The sequence below is a fragment of the Corvus kubaryi genome, unplaced genomic scaffold (genome assembly GCF_017639235.1).
Source record: "Corvus kubaryi isolate FWS band 111438036 unplaced genomic scaffold, C.kubaryi_AGA036_p1.0 split1-65, whole genome shotgun sequence".
NCBI lineage: Eukaryota > Metazoa > Chordata > Aves > Passeriformes > Corvidae > Corvus > Corvus kubaryi.
In genome coordinates this window covers 6,375,871-6,395,599 of record NW_024582080.1, presented here as the reverse complement: position 1 = coordinate 6,395,599, position 19,729 = coordinate 6,375,871, and the positions used below count along the sequence as shown (strand labels likewise).

General features: G+C 36.1%; 1 protein-coding gene across 9 annotated transcripts in view; it reads right to left on the bottom strand.

Annotated features, from left to right (window-relative positions):
• The window catches only part of N4BP2L2 (NEDD4 binding protein 2 like 2), a 41,900-nt gene that overhangs the window by 10,120 nt on the left and 12,051 nt on the right, over positions 1-19,729 (bottom strand). For 6 of the 9 annotated variants that reach the window (XM_042014137.1, XM_042014133.1, XM_042014139.1 and 3 more), the window contains 4 exons: positions 19,446-19,534; positions 19,021-19,097; positions 15,709-15,852; positions 747-2,515 (listed from right to left, as the gene is read on the bottom strand). In XM_042014137.1, coding sequence (XP_041870071.1) covers positions 747-2,515; positions 15,709-15,852; positions 19,021-19,097; positions 19,446-19,534 — 2,079 coding nt within the window. Of the gene's footprint in view, positions 1-746; positions 2,516-13,116; positions 15,853-19,020; positions 19,098-19,445; positions 19,535-19,729 lie in introns of those variants that run through there. The other 3 variants (XM_042014140.1, XM_042014141.1, XM_042014138.1) reach the window with 2 other exon arrangements.

Sequence of the window (19,729 nt, the reverse complement as noted above, 5' to 3'; positions counted from 1 at the left end):
ACAAAATATAGCACAAAAGTAAGACATCTGGAGCTCTGGAAGGCAAGTGTACAACACTGGGACACTCATTAATCAGGCATGATTAAAAAGAAGGCATTCACTATCAGAAAATACACCTTTTAAGTTTGATATTTAGTTTCAAACTAAATTAGATTTTGGGATTTTCAACAGCATCTAAGCCATGTAAGAGTGTATGAAAACTTTACTAAAAAAAAAAAAAAAAGTTACTATTTGGAATATAAAACCAAACATGCAACCTTTATATAAGGGCACACATTTTGTACCACATTTTCATTTAGTTCCATAATCATCGCAGTAAAGTCTTACTCAGTAGGATGTATTAAAACATCATTTAGTTCTGTAATCAACACAGCAAAGTCTTCCTAGGATATATTAAAATGTTGGCAAGTGTTTCATGCTTTGGATTTGAAGTTAGTCAATTTTTGTTGCTAAAAAGACTGCAAATACAGGATCAAACCAAAAGCCCCTTTTGCAGAGATTGAGGATTTTAGGTAAAAACTAAAAACTATCACCAAAGCAGCAGTGATTTGTTTCAACAGGATTAATATTTAACTAAGAACTGCAATAAAAATTAGTTTTTAACCATAGTCTTTTTGTTTGTTTTTTTGTTTGGAGGGAGTGCTTTGTTTTTTGTTTGTGGTTTTTAGGGGGTTGTGGGTTTTTTGGGGGTTGGGTTGTTTTGGGTTTTTTTACTTTACGTAGGAGTAGTAATAAAAGCACTATACCCAGTGGAAGACCTGGAGAACCAAAGAGCTGCACAAGTTGAAAAGCAAATCCTAATGATAAGGGAAGTCCCAGAAAACTACATTTCATATCTGCATCTTGACAATCTTCAAGTTGTGAGGCCTTTGCTGGCTCAGAGTCATCTGCTTCATTTGCATTTGCACTGCAGCTTGCCAATGTATTAGAATCTTCTAGATATTCAGAAACAACTTCACAAGAAGGCAAAGTATCCGGCTGGCCATTTGTAACCTCTGAAGAAACATGTTCACACTCATCCTCTCTTTTATCAACTACCTGTTGTGGCTGAAGTGTTGTAGCTTGCTCCTCCTTAGTTTTGGAATCTACACAAACCTTGAAGGCACATTTTAATATAGGAGAACACTGTCCTGAATGAACGTAAGAAATATTATGTAACAGAGCATCTGCATCTGGAGTGGGTAAGGAATATTCCTGCAATGAATGGTCCTGTTCATGTGTTTCTCCACAGTTCTTGCTTAGAAAGTTCTTCTGCCTCATTTCCAAAACACTTTTCTGGGGAGTATCTTCTCTTATCGGGACTTCCTTCCCTCCCTCTGTATGACCAGCAATCTGTCTTGGAAGGTTAAACTTTGGTGCTAAGTTGACAATTCTCCTGTATCTCTTCCTCTTCAATGTAATTGGTGTAGCATCATTTATTGGCACATTTACCTCACTTGAACCCTGCGTGAAGGTAGCCCTGGCTTCCCCTAGGGAATCGAAGTGCACTTTACCAGTTGGAGATGCAGACAGACCATTGCTTATTACGTTGCCAGTCTCCTCCGTTTCTGTTTCATGATGGTTTTCCTTTACCAATCCTTCACTTGACTGATAGCAGTTTAGCTTTGCTGAACTGTTCGTGTGAGTCTGTTCAGGTTTCATCACTTTCTGAGGTCTTTGTTCACCTACGAATTTATCCTCAGAGTAAGGAGAGAGAGACATTTGAGTATTGAAGCCCATCTGCAACTCCTCAGTAGACAAACTAATTGAAAAAAAAGCCCAGGCACTGGAGCTAGTCTCTTCTGCTTTTAATGCACCTTTGCCCTCTGTGTTATCAGGCACGTTATCAAGTACACTGGAATTGTAACACTGAGAGATTTCTTCTTCACTGTTTAAACTTACCAGCTTGGCTTCCAAGTCAGGTTCACATGTAATTTGACATGATCTCAGTTTGTTTTCTGTGCTTAACAGTGACATACCATAGTCTTCAGAAATGCCTTCTGTTTCCTGGATGGAATTCTTATCACTGCTTATTTTTAGGAAACTGCAAAGACTGTCTTTGTGCCTTTGATTTGCTTCCTCATCATCTAGTGCATTTTTGGTTAGGTTTTCAGTACAAAAAGGTTTTACATCTCTTAAAAGCAAACTGTCACTTTCTACAGGCAATTCATTTTTCCATGCACTATTTGACATCACCGAGACCTCAGGCACAGTGACCAGAAAACTCTCCCTTGAAACCCCTGAAGCTTCTTTTAGGCTTTCATCACCACTCTTAGACTGTTCTTCACAAACTGCTACTGGATCCTCTGGGTCTTTGCTGAATGTACACAAAGATTTTTTGTTTTCTTCTTCCAAATCATCCTCCTCGCTTTCTGATCCATCATGGTCACCTGGAATTGGATGATGAGCTACTCCACATAACATTTTCTTCGTAATTTCTGTACGATTACTTTTCATTGTTTTGTTTCTTTTTCTCTTTTTCTTCTGTTTTGCTTTTGTTAACAGGTATCCAGGGTTCTTGCTTAAAATTGCCTCCCTAAGTGAAAACAAAGAAGATTAAATGTAAAACCACAAACAGGTAAAAAAAATCAAACCCCCACTAAATTAGAGTAATAATGTATTCATGTATTCATGGTGATCAATTTGAAGAATAGGTACTTTATGTTAATATGATGATCAAACACAGACTATCTGCTTTTTTTCAATAGATAAGATCTCAGATCAAACCTTCTATTGATTAAACAAATGTTCAGGACAATCCTGAACATTTAAATCTGTTTCAATAAATCCGGCTGTCATCTCAATAGCTTAGCTTTACAAAAGGTATCACAAATCATTGCAAGACCAAACATCATGTTTCTGGAAGTCTTTCTAGCATGATATTTGAATAACAGATCCTGAAGAACTGGTGCTATTCTGAAATTTCATTAAATGTCATGCTGAGCAGAACTAAGTGAAAGACAATGTCATCCATTAAGAACAAATACTCACATTCAAAACATACTAACCAAAATCCAAATAATGTAAAGTTACAGTGACTACAGCAACTCTGATATTTACTGTTCAGTATACTAAGTGTTGACTCATACATATTTGAAAGAAATATTTCATATTTTATTACCAACAAAATAATACACTGTGAAAAAAATAAGATGGTTGTAGGAAAAATGTTTATTTACTGTTAATTTTGGAGCTCTTTTCAGAACTTCTTATTTATTTTGTCTACATTTCTCATCAAATTTAGCAGAAAGCAGCCCTGACTTCTCTGAAATCTTGATGCTGGCCCATCAGCCAGCTAACCCTGAAATGAACACTTGTAAGAAAAACCCAGTCCAGGATTCCACCCAGGAATCTAACATCTCCCCTTAAAATTCTTCAGAGAGAAGATTTTCAGAGCTAAATTTGATTGATAAATTGTTGTACCAAACACCTGCTCCTTTTCTGTAGTTCTTCACTTTTCTGAAACCCTTTGTTTGGAATGGTACTTCACACAACACACTAAGGCAAAGCAGCAGCTAGAATCATAGGGTAAAATTAGTTAATTTTTGGGAATGCATACGTAGAATTACCTGCTTTAAGTGCTGTATTCTGAAATTCTTGAGAGAAGCAATACAAAACAAACCATAAAAGGGTGACTGCCATTGTAGAGGGAAAGCTGATCACCAGGAAGCAGCCTGGGAACTAAGGGTCACCGATGGGAATCTATCCTTACCCTTTATTCATTCCTAAATTTACTCATTGCTAGTCTCTTAAAAGTTCTTTCTAATTTGAACTCTACAAAGCAAACCCTTCTAATTCTCAGAAGGCAAAGGACATCAGGAGCTTTCTCAACATAACAACAAAGTTGCTTGACTGCAACAGGATTCAAAAGTCTTGATGCCTTGATATTGCTGCAAAAAACCACTACGGTTTCCATAGTGATCCTGTTGGAAAGCTATTATTTACTGGCCTATAATAGTATCCAGATAAGAAATCCTACTAAGAAATGGTATTTCCTTCAAATGTTGGCATTTAAGTCCAAATGGTGCTTTTCTCCAAGTAATGAAAACTGACTTCTCCTTTTCCAGATCTGTGCATTTTTGATACAGTGCCCTATAGTTTAAGTGTGACTGTCCACACCACAGATTACTGAAGACAGCCAAGATAAATTCCATGTTGAATTCTGTTCACAACGCACTCCCTAGTCAGCAACATACCTCCTACCTCTCCAGAAAAGGAGACATAGAATGCCAAAGTTTTATGATTGAACAGATCTGATTTGTCTGTTGAAATAAATTATATCTAAGTGTAGTACCTGCGATAGTAGCTGGAGAGATTACTTTCTTACATATACCCCAAATGTGCAGAAATCATATACTAATTCAAGATTATATCCTAAATCTTGACATTAACTTTCTTATTTAGTGAAGAAAATTCGTAACTTGAAAGTGGTTTTAGACAAGGAAATTCTCTGGGTTTTTCAGATTCATAAAACCCCCTACCAGTGAAGTAGAAAATAATGTCCCAATTTTAACTGTTTTCAATGGACTGGGGAATAAAACATCAGACCTGCGCACCAGTTTTAAGAAGAATTTATTGTTGTACCTAAACTCCTTGTGCTGCCAGAACAACTGCAGAAATGACAACCAAATTATCCATGTCAGCACTGGCACAGGAAAGGAATGAACTTCTCCAGCCTTGATATTACTGTAGCTATACTTTGCCTATCACTCACTTCTCCCAGATGTGAATTTGCACTGCTGCTGCTGGAAATTAACTTCTCTAATACTGGTGCAAGCATGTTTCTTGTGTCTAACCCCTGACACATCGGACAACACTTTCATGACAATGCTGACAGAAACTTCCTTATGCTGGGATGTTGCATCAAAGGATATTGATATCCTCCCAAAGAAATGAGGGAGAAAGTCTTAAAGGTCTGCACACTTACTTAGTCTCCTTACTATTAATTCTGAATCAGGAAGGAAAACCACACTGGATGGGATTCACTTTAAAATGCAAGAACAGAAAAAACACATTCATCAAATAATGGAAAAAGAATCCCCTGGATAATCCAGAAAAACTAACAGCTATTACTGCATTGAAATTGTTGCATGTCAAAATAATAATAAATGCAAATGTTGAGCCAGGATGATGATTTAACATACCTGGATATGACCATGAATAGTGACATTCAACAGTTCATCATAAATACAACTACGTAATTTCTGTGCTTTGGAAATATGGAGGTTTTATAAAAGTTCAAGAAAATTAGTCTTTGAAAGATTTGAATTTCCTAAAGAAAGGACTAAAGATAAAAGGAAAGTGATGAACTATTAAGTGTAGAATAATAAAATATATTACTCTTCATGGTTCCAGGTAACTTTTGTTTTTCAATTGATTCTACGAAAATACTACTCCAAAGAAATACTCTAATGCACCATGATGACATACCTAAAATTTCCTGCTTGGGGTATAACCCAGTATGATGTTAAGGTTTCTGCATTCAATGAAGCAAATTGTCTACTAGTTTTCTTAAGATTTATCTTCATTCCTCCTCTTTTAGTCCACCTACATGCCTTTTGAGAGTTTCTCTTACTGTAAAACCATATGGCACACAAACACTGAGAAAATGCAAGAACCAGCATGGAGACAGACTTGTCTTCTTTACAGGGACATTTGCTAGTGAGCTGTTTTTAAACCCATACAACACATGCAAAAGGGAAAAGACAAAAGGTGCTATTTCAGCTGATACTTAAATTTTGCTACATATTATGCATTTAGAAACCTGGTTAGTCATAAAAAGACCTGAAAAAATGTAATGGTATCTTTGTTGAAATAGGAATTCCCCTTCTGTAACACTTTTAAATTTCTCAGTGTATTTTTTAGACAATACTACAAGCTTTTTGCCATAACTCTGTTACATGTGACTTTAAGGTTGTACCCTCCTGCTGTAGCAGCTTGACTGATTAGAGTCAGTGCTCAGATAACACTTTTAACTGGAGAAACAAATGCACTTTCACAACCATTGAGGCAGAACATGCTAACTAATTAATCTAAAGCAGTCACATTTTGCTAAAAAATGCCAAAACCAGAAGCGTTACTTATTTGCAGTTGTACAGACATAACTTCAGCATGCATCTAAGCTGATGTCTGCTTGATATAAAAAAATGCCTGCAGTCACTGCTGTAATGAAATACACGATAGAATCATTTAGGTCAGAAAAGATCTGAGATCATTGAGTCTAACCATTAACTCAGCACTGCTAAGCCCATCACTAAACCATGTCCCCAAGTGCCACATTTACACATCTATTAAATACCTCCAGGGATGGTGACTCCACCACTTCCCTGGGCAGCCTGTTCCAATGCCTGATCACTGCTAAATAAATGTTTCCTAATCATCAGGCAAGATGGAAGAACAGATAAAATTTAAAATCCAATTCTATATGACATTTAGCAATGAGGTACATGATCTTTCAGAAATGTATGCCATCATTAATCTCCAAAGTCTCTGGACTGTGTTTTCAACATAAAAATTACAGTAGAGCAGCATGCATAAAATGGCATTTACTGGGATACATTTCACCTTCCCCATCTGGTAAGTCCAAGTACATTGTTGAAGTCCTTGTGACCTAATTTTGCTTCAGCAACAACGAAAAATTGAAGTTATAATTTTGGAATAACAAAAAAAGCCCAGGTACCAGCCTGTTACATATCTTGCCTTTAATGAATGAATGATAAAGATCTAGTTCCTCAAAACCAAATGGAATATTGGTATCAGGTGATCAAGCAACTGGAAAAAAACCCACAAAACTTGCCAGCATTACTGGGCTTCCTGAAAGTTGCAATTCCATTAGACAGCTGAGCATTCAACTTAGCACTTTGCTGCTGAAGAAAGTGTCTTTGTCACCCTTTCCTACTCCATCCTCCAGATGTTGCCTTGCCCTTCCACTATGGTCTTTTGCTGGCTCTACCACTCTCCTTGTGGATGGATTCACCTGCCTGACCCTGCATCAAAACAAAAGAAGTAGATACTTCGCTGTTATGCTCATTTAACTCTCCAAAGCAAGAAGTAAAATAAGTGTCTAGCTAAGACAAAGAAGTGGTTGGTGGAACAAGTGAGTACAGCAGCAACACATCAGATTGCCTCACAGAAAGGAAACTCAGCACAAATTATTTGTAAGAACTGTTTACACATTACAGCATTGCGAATTAATTCTCTCTGCCCCAAAACAGTAAAGATCCTACTAACTGAATTCAATCCAAAGTAACACAGTATTTATTTTGTCTCTCAACAGCATTGCCACCTTTATAAAATATGCTAATCTATCACAATGTGCAAAGAACTGCTCCAATCTTTGTATTTTCTACAGGTGTGATGTATATACAGTTCAGCACAATGTATAATCAGTCATCAGATGGCTGCCCAGTTATAGTCCAGACACAAAAGACATTGATCTAGAGAGTACACAGAGAATAAGCACATAATTGGTTTGATTAAAGCATGCCTTTAGAAGCTGTTCATTTAATCAAATACATGGCAAAGTGCAAGCACTTTATTTTTCAAAGTAAAAAACCCAAGCAACCCACCCACTAAAACTCCCACATTCCTGAGGTAACTGCAATTCAGTTTCAAATGAGAGTCTATTCATTCCATAGAAATTTCAGGTGGAATGACTTTACTGATCTTTGTCCTGCCTGGTTCATGAAAGTCATAAATATCTTATGATTTGAATGTCCTTTTCTTGGCTCCTTAGTCATAGAATATGCTGATTAAGATTAAAGAAATCAATCCTGAATATACTGTTTGATACATATGTTAATGTGTAATGAATATACTTGTGCCCAGTATCAAATATCTACTTTCTGAACACGTGAAACAACTCAAAAGCTACTTAAACCTCCTCTAGATGCCATAAATATCTCACCTGACACAATTCACAACTCTGAGGAAAGAAACAAAACAACTCCCCCAGCAAGAGATGGACGGATGGATGCCAACAGATGGAGAGGAGGTGCCATTTTTTCTTTGATTGAATTTTTCTGCACCATTAAGTACAGCTCAGTGTTAAAATGCAGGTTAAGAAGGAGAAAAAAAAGGACAATGTGGAACACTCCAAGTGATCTGACTACATCTTAAAGGGATGTACTTAAAAGAGAGAGAAAAAACCCTCCAGTTTCATCATCAGCCTTTCCCCCATGAAGGCTCAGAGGATCATTTTAAGTTCTGGCAACATTTAGTCCTTTGAAGAGAACATGATGGGCACAGATTCCAATGTTATGCACTGCAAGTACAGTACCAATCATCTTGTCATGCACTCTAGAGTTACTCTTCAAATAAATAAATAAATAAATAAATATTTTAACCAGAAAATAAAAAGACCCACATACTGCAATACATCATCCTAGCACTTGAACACAGATGACAGACATCATATCAGAATGTAAAGATAAGTACAACAAAAGGGTTTTCAAAGTAAAAATGAGATTTACAGGGCGAAGTGTTGACCTTTCTTACCAATGCACATTCACACCAAAAACAAACGTAAAGTGAAATTTGAGATGAGACACAAGCAAAATCAAGTTGAAGAAAAATAGGGGTGTGAGATGAAGGAAGCAATGGGTATAATGAGAGCAAAATGAAATATCTGGAGATATGTAATAAACTATTCCCTGTTAGGAACTTTCAGTGAAAGATGACAGATTTTAGCTGTATTAAAAATAACTTCAATTAGCAAAATTATAGCAAAGAACTAACTATCCACCAAAGTACAGACCGTAATTCTGGAACAAAAGCACAAGTTTTAGAAACACAAGAAGATATGGCAAACTTAAGGACGAAAAAAGTATGAAGACAAATATGCTGTACGACACAAAATACTACTTTTAACAGAACAAGAAAAAAATTCAAAAGGACAGCTTAGGGGGTGGGGTACTATATGCTCAGCTTTTAAATCAGCAAGAGTTTGGACTGAGGCATTAAAATCAGAGAACAAGGTGTAGCTCTCCACACAAGTTTATAATGAAGGGAACAAAAGCAGAGAAGATGGATCCAGAGTTATGAAGACAACTGTAATAACAAACACACAGGACTCAGATGAGAAAAAAGCAGTTCAAGAATAAACAAAAAAGGTGGGGAAAGTTACAACAGGAGAACAGTATCAGCAAATATTAAGTAACCAGCCTGTAACCTAGATTATAGCAACATTAAAATACTGGTAACTGCAGACAATGTTGCTATTCACAACATCTGCTCCACTTGTTGCACTCATTCTGTGAATCTCAAATGCTCAATGAAATACTGAGAACTACAGAGCATTCAGTTAAAATGCACATTCTCTGGATGTTATTATACCTTTTTCAACACATCTCCACACTTCATCATACTAGCATCAAAATTTTACTTACTATTTCTGCATACTACACTTTGGTATTAACTAGTTTCCCTTTTCGAGCATCTTTCACCCAAAGGACTAGAGATACACAAGAGACAGGATGAATTACCCCCTTAAAGACGATTACTTTTTAAAAAACAGCCCTGTATTATTCCTAGAGTGTTGGGGATGAATAGATGCAGAAAACTGTCTTGGAATTCCGCAATTTAGTAAGGATCAACAGAAATTTGTCTTTGGAGAGAAAATAAAAAATTACTTTAGATAAGCACTAATATATGCTATTATTTTCTATAAATAGTTCTGGAGAGACAATACAGGTAACAAGAGATAAATGGACACTGAGGGAGGGAAAAGAGGATCAGCTATAGGTGGTGTCAGGAACCTGTGAGCAACTCTGCCTAGTTATGAAACAACATAACCAGAATAAAGGGTACAGCCAGTTTTGCTGCTACAGTCAAAGCCAGAAACTTAGTGTCCATCTGAGAATAAGAACAGCATCACAGCCAGCATCCAACACCCTGAGACCAGGCAGCACTTCCATTATTAGTGATTTAAAACTCTTCTCTGATAGGTAAGAGCTAACTCTTCTGATATTCTGGACACTGCTCTCACTCTTATCACTTGTAACAGAGTAACTTCTGTCAGAAAGGACCTCTGGAGATCACGTGGTCCAACCTCTGCTCAAAGCAATACTGTGGTCTCGCTGCTCAGTGCCATCTCCATGTAAGTTTTGAATATTCTAAGGATGAGATTACACAAGCCACCATCCAGGGCACACTTCCCATGTTGCAACCTCCACCCACTGCTTCTCATCTAAGAGGACCCAGACTTAGGACCAAGAAAGGCACCTAAGTATTAATTATTAGAACCAAGAACTCTCTAAACTCAAGTTTAGACTGCAGGAACAAAGCAAGAACAGAATGAAACACAATGCTCCGCCATCCACATATTGCATACAAAGAATTCCACCTATAATCCCACATATCATGAATTTTTGCTGCACTGACATAAGCACAGGCTCTGTAAAGTGAAGAATAATGCTAAATATTCACTGAGTATTTAGCATGTGTACCAAACGGGTGCAAAGAGCCACAAATGCAGCTCAAACATATAGACCTGACCTGCTTAAGGTAGATGATTCCATGTCTACACTTTTGTTATCAAGGTCCCTGTAAAGCACTGTATCCATCTTACAAGCAATCAGGAAAAATGCTAAATGGGGGGAAGTAATACAATCAATCCACTCCTAAACCAGGTTAATGAGCCTTCAGAAACTATTACTGGTTAAGAGCAAGATGTGGGATAAGTTGTTTGATAACTCCTCATACACTATCATAACCTATAATACAGGTTACCCAAACCTAGGGCTAATGAATAAAGAAAAAAAAATTATTAAAAGTATCATGAATAAAATAGCCAAACAGCACTATGGGCCTATGACTAAGGCTGATTTGTACATGAGACAATACATCCCTCAGAAATAAACAAATGACTACTCCATCAGCTAAAGCAGCACTTCTTAGTCTGTTAGCAATTTAAAAAGAGGCTAAACAACGTCCACTACAGAATTCAACCTTTTTAAAATCAGTAATTAGAAAACATGCAACTACATGTTCCAAAAGAAAAGTTAATTGGATTAACAGAGGAAAAAAAAAAAAAAAAAGAGAAAAATATTTAACACCACTAAAAACACTGCAAGTCCAACTGGGGTGGGGTTTTTTTGGGGGGGGGGTTTCATGGATATATATATTCTGGCTTGGCACAACATGATATTGTTACAAGAGCATTATAAATCAGTAAGATACACATGACATGGTCAAGGACTGCCTGCCTACCAGAGAAATGAAGTGGGAGCATTATCAGCTAAAAGGAAACTGCAATTCCAGACACAATACTTCAATGCTTCTATTACCCTTGATCTAGAATTACACTGACAGTCTACCTCAAGCAAAACCCACCATTTGCTGCTTCTCCATTACTACAGAAATAAAGACAAATTTGAGATGATCAGACCTTGACAAGCTCTGTTACTTACTACTTTTTTTCCAAAAAAGACCAATTACGTTTTCACACATTTTTCTGTGAACTCAAAATAAGCAGATTTACAGATAATTTCAACCAATTAGCCTATAAAAAGAGAAGAAAAACCCAACAAATTTATTGATGTACAAGATTTTCACCTACAATATTAATAGAGAGCTTTGATCTCTGCTACTGCTTTTATTTCAAAAGGATGAGAATATAAACATTTAAATGAGACAAGCATCACTCTAGAAACACTAAAGTGAAGTATTCCACATCTGATCCACATGAAACATCTGATCACTCAAAAGGAGGACTTACTTTCAGTTTCAACAGTCTTTTTAATGCTTTTTACAGGGAATTTTAATACATGTGTCTATTCTTTTGAAGTCTCAACATATACCTAATCACCTCATTTCCATGATGTACCAGTACTGAGCAAAAACATTTCTTCCAGAAAATTTGATTGCTAGGAGAAAGCAGAAGTTAAAACCACATGTCACACACGAATGTGAGAATTCTTCTAATTCACTGAGAATGAAACTTACTGCTCAGCTCAAAGAAAATACCAAAAGTCTAAATTACAACAGGGAAGACAGACACAAAACAATTAAGTATAAATATTATGGGTCCTATCTCAGGTAGAGAAAGCCTTGTTTCTAGCTATCTATTAGCAAAGAAACAACCATTTCTGCAAAAGGTTCCAAGAGACAGATGACGAGACAAAATCGTGGCCTTCGTCTTAAACACAAAAAGTTTTAAAAAATTATGTATCATGGCAAACTAGATTAACCTCCAGAGGACATGGCTACAAGAACACGACAGAATTCCTCACAGGAGATCATTTAACATCACTTAAATGTTAAAAAATTATGAGTGTTACATCTAGGTTGTACTCGTGGTTAGCAATAAAGACAGTTTAACAGGTAAAGCAAGACCTGCACATGCAAGCTAAACAAAACAAGGAATTCATTCACCACTTCCCACAGGCAGGCAGGTGTTCAGCCATCCCCAAGAAAGCCAGGCTCCATCACATGTAACTGTTACTTCAGAAGACAAACTCCACCATTCCAAACCCCCTCATTCCTTCTTCCTCCAGCTTTATATATCAGGCCTGACGCCTTAAGGTCTGGCATCTCCCTTTGGTCAGCTGGGGTCAGCTGTCCCAGCTCTGTCCCCTCCCAACTCCCTGTGAGGAGCAAAAAGTCCTTGATGCTGTGTAAACACTGCTCGGCAGTAACAAAAACACCCCTGTGTTATCAGTATTGTTTCCAGGGCAAATCTAAAACACAGTCCCAGACCAGCTATTCTGAAGACAACTAACTTTATCCCACCCAAAACCAGCACACAGGTTTCTTAGGGTTTGGTCTTGGGGTGGTGATTTTTTTCTTGTCCATACAAAATTAAAATGAGAAAACTAAATCACCCAAAGAATGCTGATGAAAACCTTTGATAATTTGGGAAGTAAACCAATAAATCACGAAACAGCAGCTTAGATGAAGCAGTAAAACTAGAATCATTTTTCCCTATACAGCTGATGCTAAGTGGTCTGCTATATGAACCAACTGATGTATGTTCTATGTATTAATTTTCATTTACATTTCACACTTAGAAAAGCTGAGTGTTAAATTTACTTACCAAACATCCCACTAGTTTCAAGTATGCAGGAGAAACTCAGAATTTATAACATTATGGTTCTAAGCATTAGTTAAATTTGAAAAAACCCCAACCTGACACTATTATTTCATTAAATATGATGAACTAGCAATTTATTTAAAAAGTGAACAATAGGAAACCTTTGTTCTAGGTACATTATCATCATCAACACAAGTATTGTATAGAAAGTACAGACAGTAAAAATTCTTAGATCCCCTGTCTAGCTGAGCAGCAAGTTCTTACATTTCTTGCACATACATTTTGAGCAAATAACTAATTTTCCTTGGTTTTGAGGGCATGAAAAATTCAATACCTGCAACATGTATTTCACATAATTTTTTATTTTTACATATAAATAGTGTATAGTGTAAAATCAACTTCTGATATATATGTCTGTGACTGTCATATCCTCAAAAAATATGATTATACCATGAAATAGAAGTGTTACACTGACAGTAATTCCAGTGTTTTCACCTACCATGTCACTGTACTTACCTTGGAATACAGCTGTACAGATGAAGCAATTTACAAATGTTTGATACAGAAACAAATTGCAAAGGTTCCCTTTCCTAAGTGTTCTTTGCAAACTGCAGGCCTATTGATCAGCATGCTTTGCACAGCAAAAACACTCCCATCCACCCATAATTAAAAAGGTGACACAAAAAAGCCACACCATCTTAAAACAGTACAAATTAGTACCTATTCAAATTAAATACTGCTAAAAAATCCCATTTCAGTCTTCAACAATCAGCTCTTTCTTGACATGCTTCAGCACACTGTGTGCATAGCTCATAAGCCTCAATAAATTTTATCATGTTATAGCTTACAGTAACAGAGTAAATGAGTCTAAAATCTTTTTATCTCCCCCACACTTGAAATGTGCTTTCATGTTTAAATATAAAAACTTTGGCATAATTGAAGTATTACTGAGCATTTACAATGATATCCATGATTCCCTTGAGACACAGAAAAAGATAACCATGAAAACTAAAATACAGTAAGATATTTGATATGAATAACAGACAATGAATAATATAGTTGGGGAGCCTCTTTTCTACACATACACATAATTCAATATATTAACAATGCATGCGCTACTGAAACACTTTAAATTATAAAAAACCACTATAAATTTAACTTTGCACAATAGATGTAAAAAACCACAGAAAGATACTTCATTATATACCTGGATTTTCAGGTTTCATAGTATTCAGACTTTATTGACAAAGTAACTTTTAGGGCCTATTCAAAAATCGTCTACAATTAAAAAAAATTATGCTGGCTTCGGAATTTTCAAAATTCTGATACTATGACACCAAATGAGTAATAGATAACCATCCAAATTCTTCTAGTTACATACTCATGTTCTTTACAAAATTTCCTGTTCTACGTTTGATCATTCAGTGTATAAGGAAGTCAAGTGTAGTTAGGTTATTTCAGCTCGCAAGTTAGTAAAAATGCTCATCTGTATAAAATCCTACGAGCTTCAAAATAATAAAAACTGCTGCATTGAACTACTTCAACAATACTGAACACAAATATATTTTATTAATACAGCAAGCTGTTAGAAAAAATGCAAAGTGAACACTTACAAACTCATCATTTTTTTAAGAGAAAAAGAGCAGTTAGTCAGTCTCCATGCTGGCTCATTCTTTGTTATGTGCTCAACAGATTACATTGGCTACGCTAAAATTAGGAGTGCAAGATGGTTTTACAGAATTACATCCACTATTTATATTGAATTGATGCATCCCAACTGTGGACTGGGAATTGACAGCCTAATTCTTTAAAACCTCATTTTTATCACAAAGGAAAGAAACTGATTTAGAAAGACACAGCTGTGAAATTTTGGGTGTTTAGTGATAAAATTTAATTTTTTTTTTTTAGTCAGCACAAAACAAGTCGGTGGTGTGCCACCATCATCATAGTTTATATACTACCAATGAGAATAAATAAAAAAATGATTCAGGTTGCACAGTTTACAGCTGGTGAATACTGTACGGGCAGAATGTTGCTTCAGCTACCACATGAACTTCTGAGACCAAAAAAGAAAGGAAAAAACCAACAAAACAACCACAAAAATCAAACCTCTTGACTGAAATCAGAAAACACATGCCAAAATTTTGCCAACTGGCAATACATACCAAATAGAACTAAAGCACAATCCAGAACATAACTGCTTTCAAAAAAATCTCCAAAAAGGTAAGAAGACTAAATAACAATCATTAAAATTGATTGCTGTGTAGATAAACTCTTCTTTTGGGGCTTTAATTCTCTTTTTAAAGATCCTTATTATGACCCATAAAAAAACCCTGCTCAACAGTTACCTCATCTATGACAACGTCATTGTCTCAGATTTATGAAGAAAGACTCTGCTATATGCCATACCATATTAAATATTTTACTAAAACCCAAGGTCTTACAACTTTAATAAATGTAGTTTTAAAAACCATTAAATGTACAATTTTATTTACATGTAAGTCCATTAAAAAGAACAACCTCCAGAAGAAAAGGGGTCTTGAAATAGGCCTATTTAAAACACAGAAGATCACTACTTTATCGGAGGCGATGATGTGTTTTGAAGAGGCAAATAACAGATTCTTATTAACTGACTGCAACTGTGTTACTGGCTACTGGAAATACTGAAAGAACTCCATGAGTCTGTATTGTCTCCCCACCTATGTCTTCTCTGCAGAGGTGGTCTTTGAGTGTTTTTGTGGGGAGGTACCACTGAATTCATGACAATAGGGATGGATATTTGATATTCGTATCGTTCCAACATCTGAGCAATCTTCTCACGAGTGACCCCATGTTTATTCCTCCTACAAAAACAAAAATTTAAATAAATTGTCTGGTATGTTTATAATTATATATAGTTATATATAAGTATATATATAATTGCATGTTACAGTCTTCAAGAAAAAGCCCTCTAAATTCTCAATTTTTTCTTCTTGCTTTTATTACACTGTATCCTCATACATCCTTCATACAGAAATGTGATGTTATTCACTACAGCTATGCAGCTGAACTATCCTAGAAGGATTTTGTTAATTATTCATCAGATTTTACATGGTATACTAGCTAATGAGTAGAGATATGAATAATAGCATAGACTACTCCTTATGAAAGCAATGCTCAAACTAGCATAAAAAAACCCAAACAACTGCACAGTTTCAAGACTTAATGACAGAATATTTTCTCATCAAGAAATATCTCTACAGAGTAAGAAGCAATTTAACTTCTGAACCAGAACAACATGCTCACAACACTTTTATCTACCAGTTGTAACAGACACTTGCTGCAAATTTAGAAATGTACTGAAACACATGTAAGGGAAAAGGTATCAAAAGTGCTGTCCTATTCTTGCAGTGCTCAGTGACCAGCCACTTTCAGAAGAACTTGGTCTATTAAGAACCTGAGGCTTTACACATTACATTAGAATGTATTTATCTCCTTGGTATCTATGTAATAAGACTTTAAAATCCATGTTAGCAGAGAATTTCAGTCTCTGCCAAAAGAAAACCACAAGCCTCATGCACAAACTGAATGTCAGAGAATTGCCAGAACTGTAACAGAACTGAATCTAAAAGAAGAGACATAAAACAGAAACAAAATGTTTTGGTAGCATCAACAAGCATTTATCATAACCCAATACATTCTTATTGCCAAGAAACCTTATCCAAGCTGAATTATTTCCACAACAAACAAAGAGGGAATGTGTTTCTGCACCTTTGTGCTTTCTGCCAGTGACAGAAGAGGTATGGGCCTTACCAACTTGCTCAGTTCTATAAAGGAGAAATCAACACTGGGAACAAACATGCTATACTGGAAAGAGGATACTCCACACAAGTATTTTAAAAGACTGATTTCCTCACCACCCAGCCCCCTAATGACTTTGTGAGTATTATTACAACAAAGAAGTAAGAATCAAGTTGACAAGGGTTCAAAGCACACTGCAGGTAGCACACTAGTTTCACATTCAGAATGGAAGCAGAATTCAGATCTCAGAACTATTCAAAATTACACTGGCTCCTTAAGGTGTATTTTATCAGGTTTCCTTCTGTGAAGAAAATGCTTAAGCAGTGCATTTCTCTCACAGACACTCTTCCCTGAGGCAACACCAGAAGCTGGAGTGAACATCGCATGTGGCTCATTGTTTAAATGCTTCTAATTTTTACACTGTGCTAAAGTGGCCCAGGAGCAGCTGCATGTTGAACTAATCACTTAGTGTGTCTTAACAGTTTTGGTTTTATTCACAAATATGAACAAGGTTAATCGTAGAGAAAAAAGTCAACCCTCTTGAAATATGTAGATTTTATAAAGCACTTGACACTCATGACAGACAAAAAATGAGAAGAGCAAGTCTAAGTCTTTTAACACCAAATGGTGGAAGCAGAAAGTTACTCAATATTTTGCCTATCTTAGTACTCCGAGAAAAAGATTATAGCTCAAGTACTCTGGACATAAAGTGCACACTCATCCACAATTGAATGGACTTGTGCATAATCACTTCATGAAAGAGGAAGTATTTTTCCTTGCAGAGTAAGGCAGGATAATAAAATCACTAACAGCAAAATTGCATCAAGCATAGAAACTGATTTAAAAAAGGAAATCAATTTGCTGTATAGTGTCATTTAATACTGTGCTCTCCTCTTCAGGCATGTCTTCGCTCATTCTTTGGCAGCTTGGCTACGCTGAGAGAGCATAAAGCCATCTATCTGAACTAATCTGTATTAGTTCCACATACCACCAAAAGCTCCTAACAGATAGGAGGAGGAAGACTGTTTTCCTTGGAGGAACACAGAATCTATTGATAAAAGCAAAGTTCTGTCACTATTAAATGCTTCCATATTACCCTCCACAACTGCATCCCCAGCAAGCTTGCTGATGGAACAAGAGCCCTCTCTTGAACAAAATGAAAACTTACCATCATCACCTTTCTTAAACTCCCAAAAAATAAAGTTTCCAGGCAATGGGCCTCTATTCAAATATTTAAAGAAACCAGAACTGCTAAAATATTTCTAGGAACCTTCTAAAAACTGGTAACAGCACTTCACAGTTCAAGGGTTTTCCTCTGGGACAGATAAAAGCTTTACTCCTACAATTAATGATTGAACAGTAAAATTCAACAGTAACAAACATCAGTTTATCCCGTTGCTTGTTAAGATCATGTGGAAACATGAATTTTCCTGGAAAGTGACTGTCTTATGTAATGGAAATTTCATGCTGAGTATCTTAGAAGTGCCTGATTACTAAGATTCCTAACCTGGCTGTGCTGCACCCCAAACTAGAAAAACTTCTACAGAGAGAAGACTCCATCTCTAGAAACAAGTTAGTGGTAGCTTAGGAGCAAAAGGTGAAAACTTTAGAGTATTTATAAACACAATAAAGTCCAAGTCAGTAAAGCAAGCATTATACACAAGTACTTTGTGCACTGTAAGGGCTACTTTACAAAGCTGAAACAATTAGAAGCAATGTCAGTTGGATGCATGTAAAACAACAATCAGTGAGAGAACTCTGTCATCAACTGTGAAAGTATTACACTACATTTCAAAGAAAGAAATATCTCTGAGCTGGTCTGATACCTCGTAAGATTCCTAATGCAGATATATCTGAGACAAAAAGGACAATAACCAGGAAGAAAAAAGCAGCTTCCCAAGCATTCTCAGAACCCAGAAGTTCAATGACCCATGTTCTACAGTATTTTAAGTCAGATCTACACATGTCCAATAAAACTTTAATATTGACTTTTGGGCCAACAAGATGGAGCTTGTACTTACTTGTCTGCTTGTTTATCCATAAAACTTCCATGTAAAGGCATACCTCAAAATGCCCATTTAAATAGAATACATTTCATACTACTAGTAAAGTACTTGAGAAAATATTTTGAATAAAATATAACTTACAGCATATATATTTATGCATGCATATTTACCTGCCTATCTATCTCTATATATAAAGTACCATGACATCTGTAAGAGAAACCTTACTTTTCTAATTCTTCAGGATCAAACTTCCACCAAGTATCTGGCTCACGGAATTCCACTCTGTATCCTTTTTCTAGAGCCTGCAGCAAGCAAAGAAATATGTGTGATGTGTATCATGATCACATAAAATGTAAGAAAAAAATAAAAGACAAGTATAATAAACAGATGCAGCATACTCTGCTGTGGTAGTATGCTGAATTTCACCTACCCCAGCTTGTCTTAGCTTTTGTTCCAGGCTAAGCAAATTAAGTCAATCCTTAAACTGATCTAAACTATTGCCATACCAATTACTAATCATTATCAATAAGCTGTCTCTCTCTCCAAAAACTTGAGCAAAAAAATGTTTCTGGACAAAACATATCAACTTATCACATGCAAGGGTAAGTTTGAAAAATTGTTACAGTTGACAATCATGCAACAAAACCCACCACTTCCACATATGGCTTCATTTCCCAGGCTTGAGTGTTAGTGTTGTCTATTATAACTGGAGATTTTCCCTGCTCCATTGCTTGCTTTGCTGCAATGAAATATTGTGCAAGTTAATAAACCACATGGAACACAAAATAAAATAAACTACTCCAGATTTTCTTTCACTAATCTACTTTGACTGAAACACTCTAAGAGAAAGAATAAAAGGTACAGGCAGGAATGAAAACAAGCAGAAACAAGAACCTGATGCCCAAAGAAACAAGGTTATCTATTTTTAATTCTG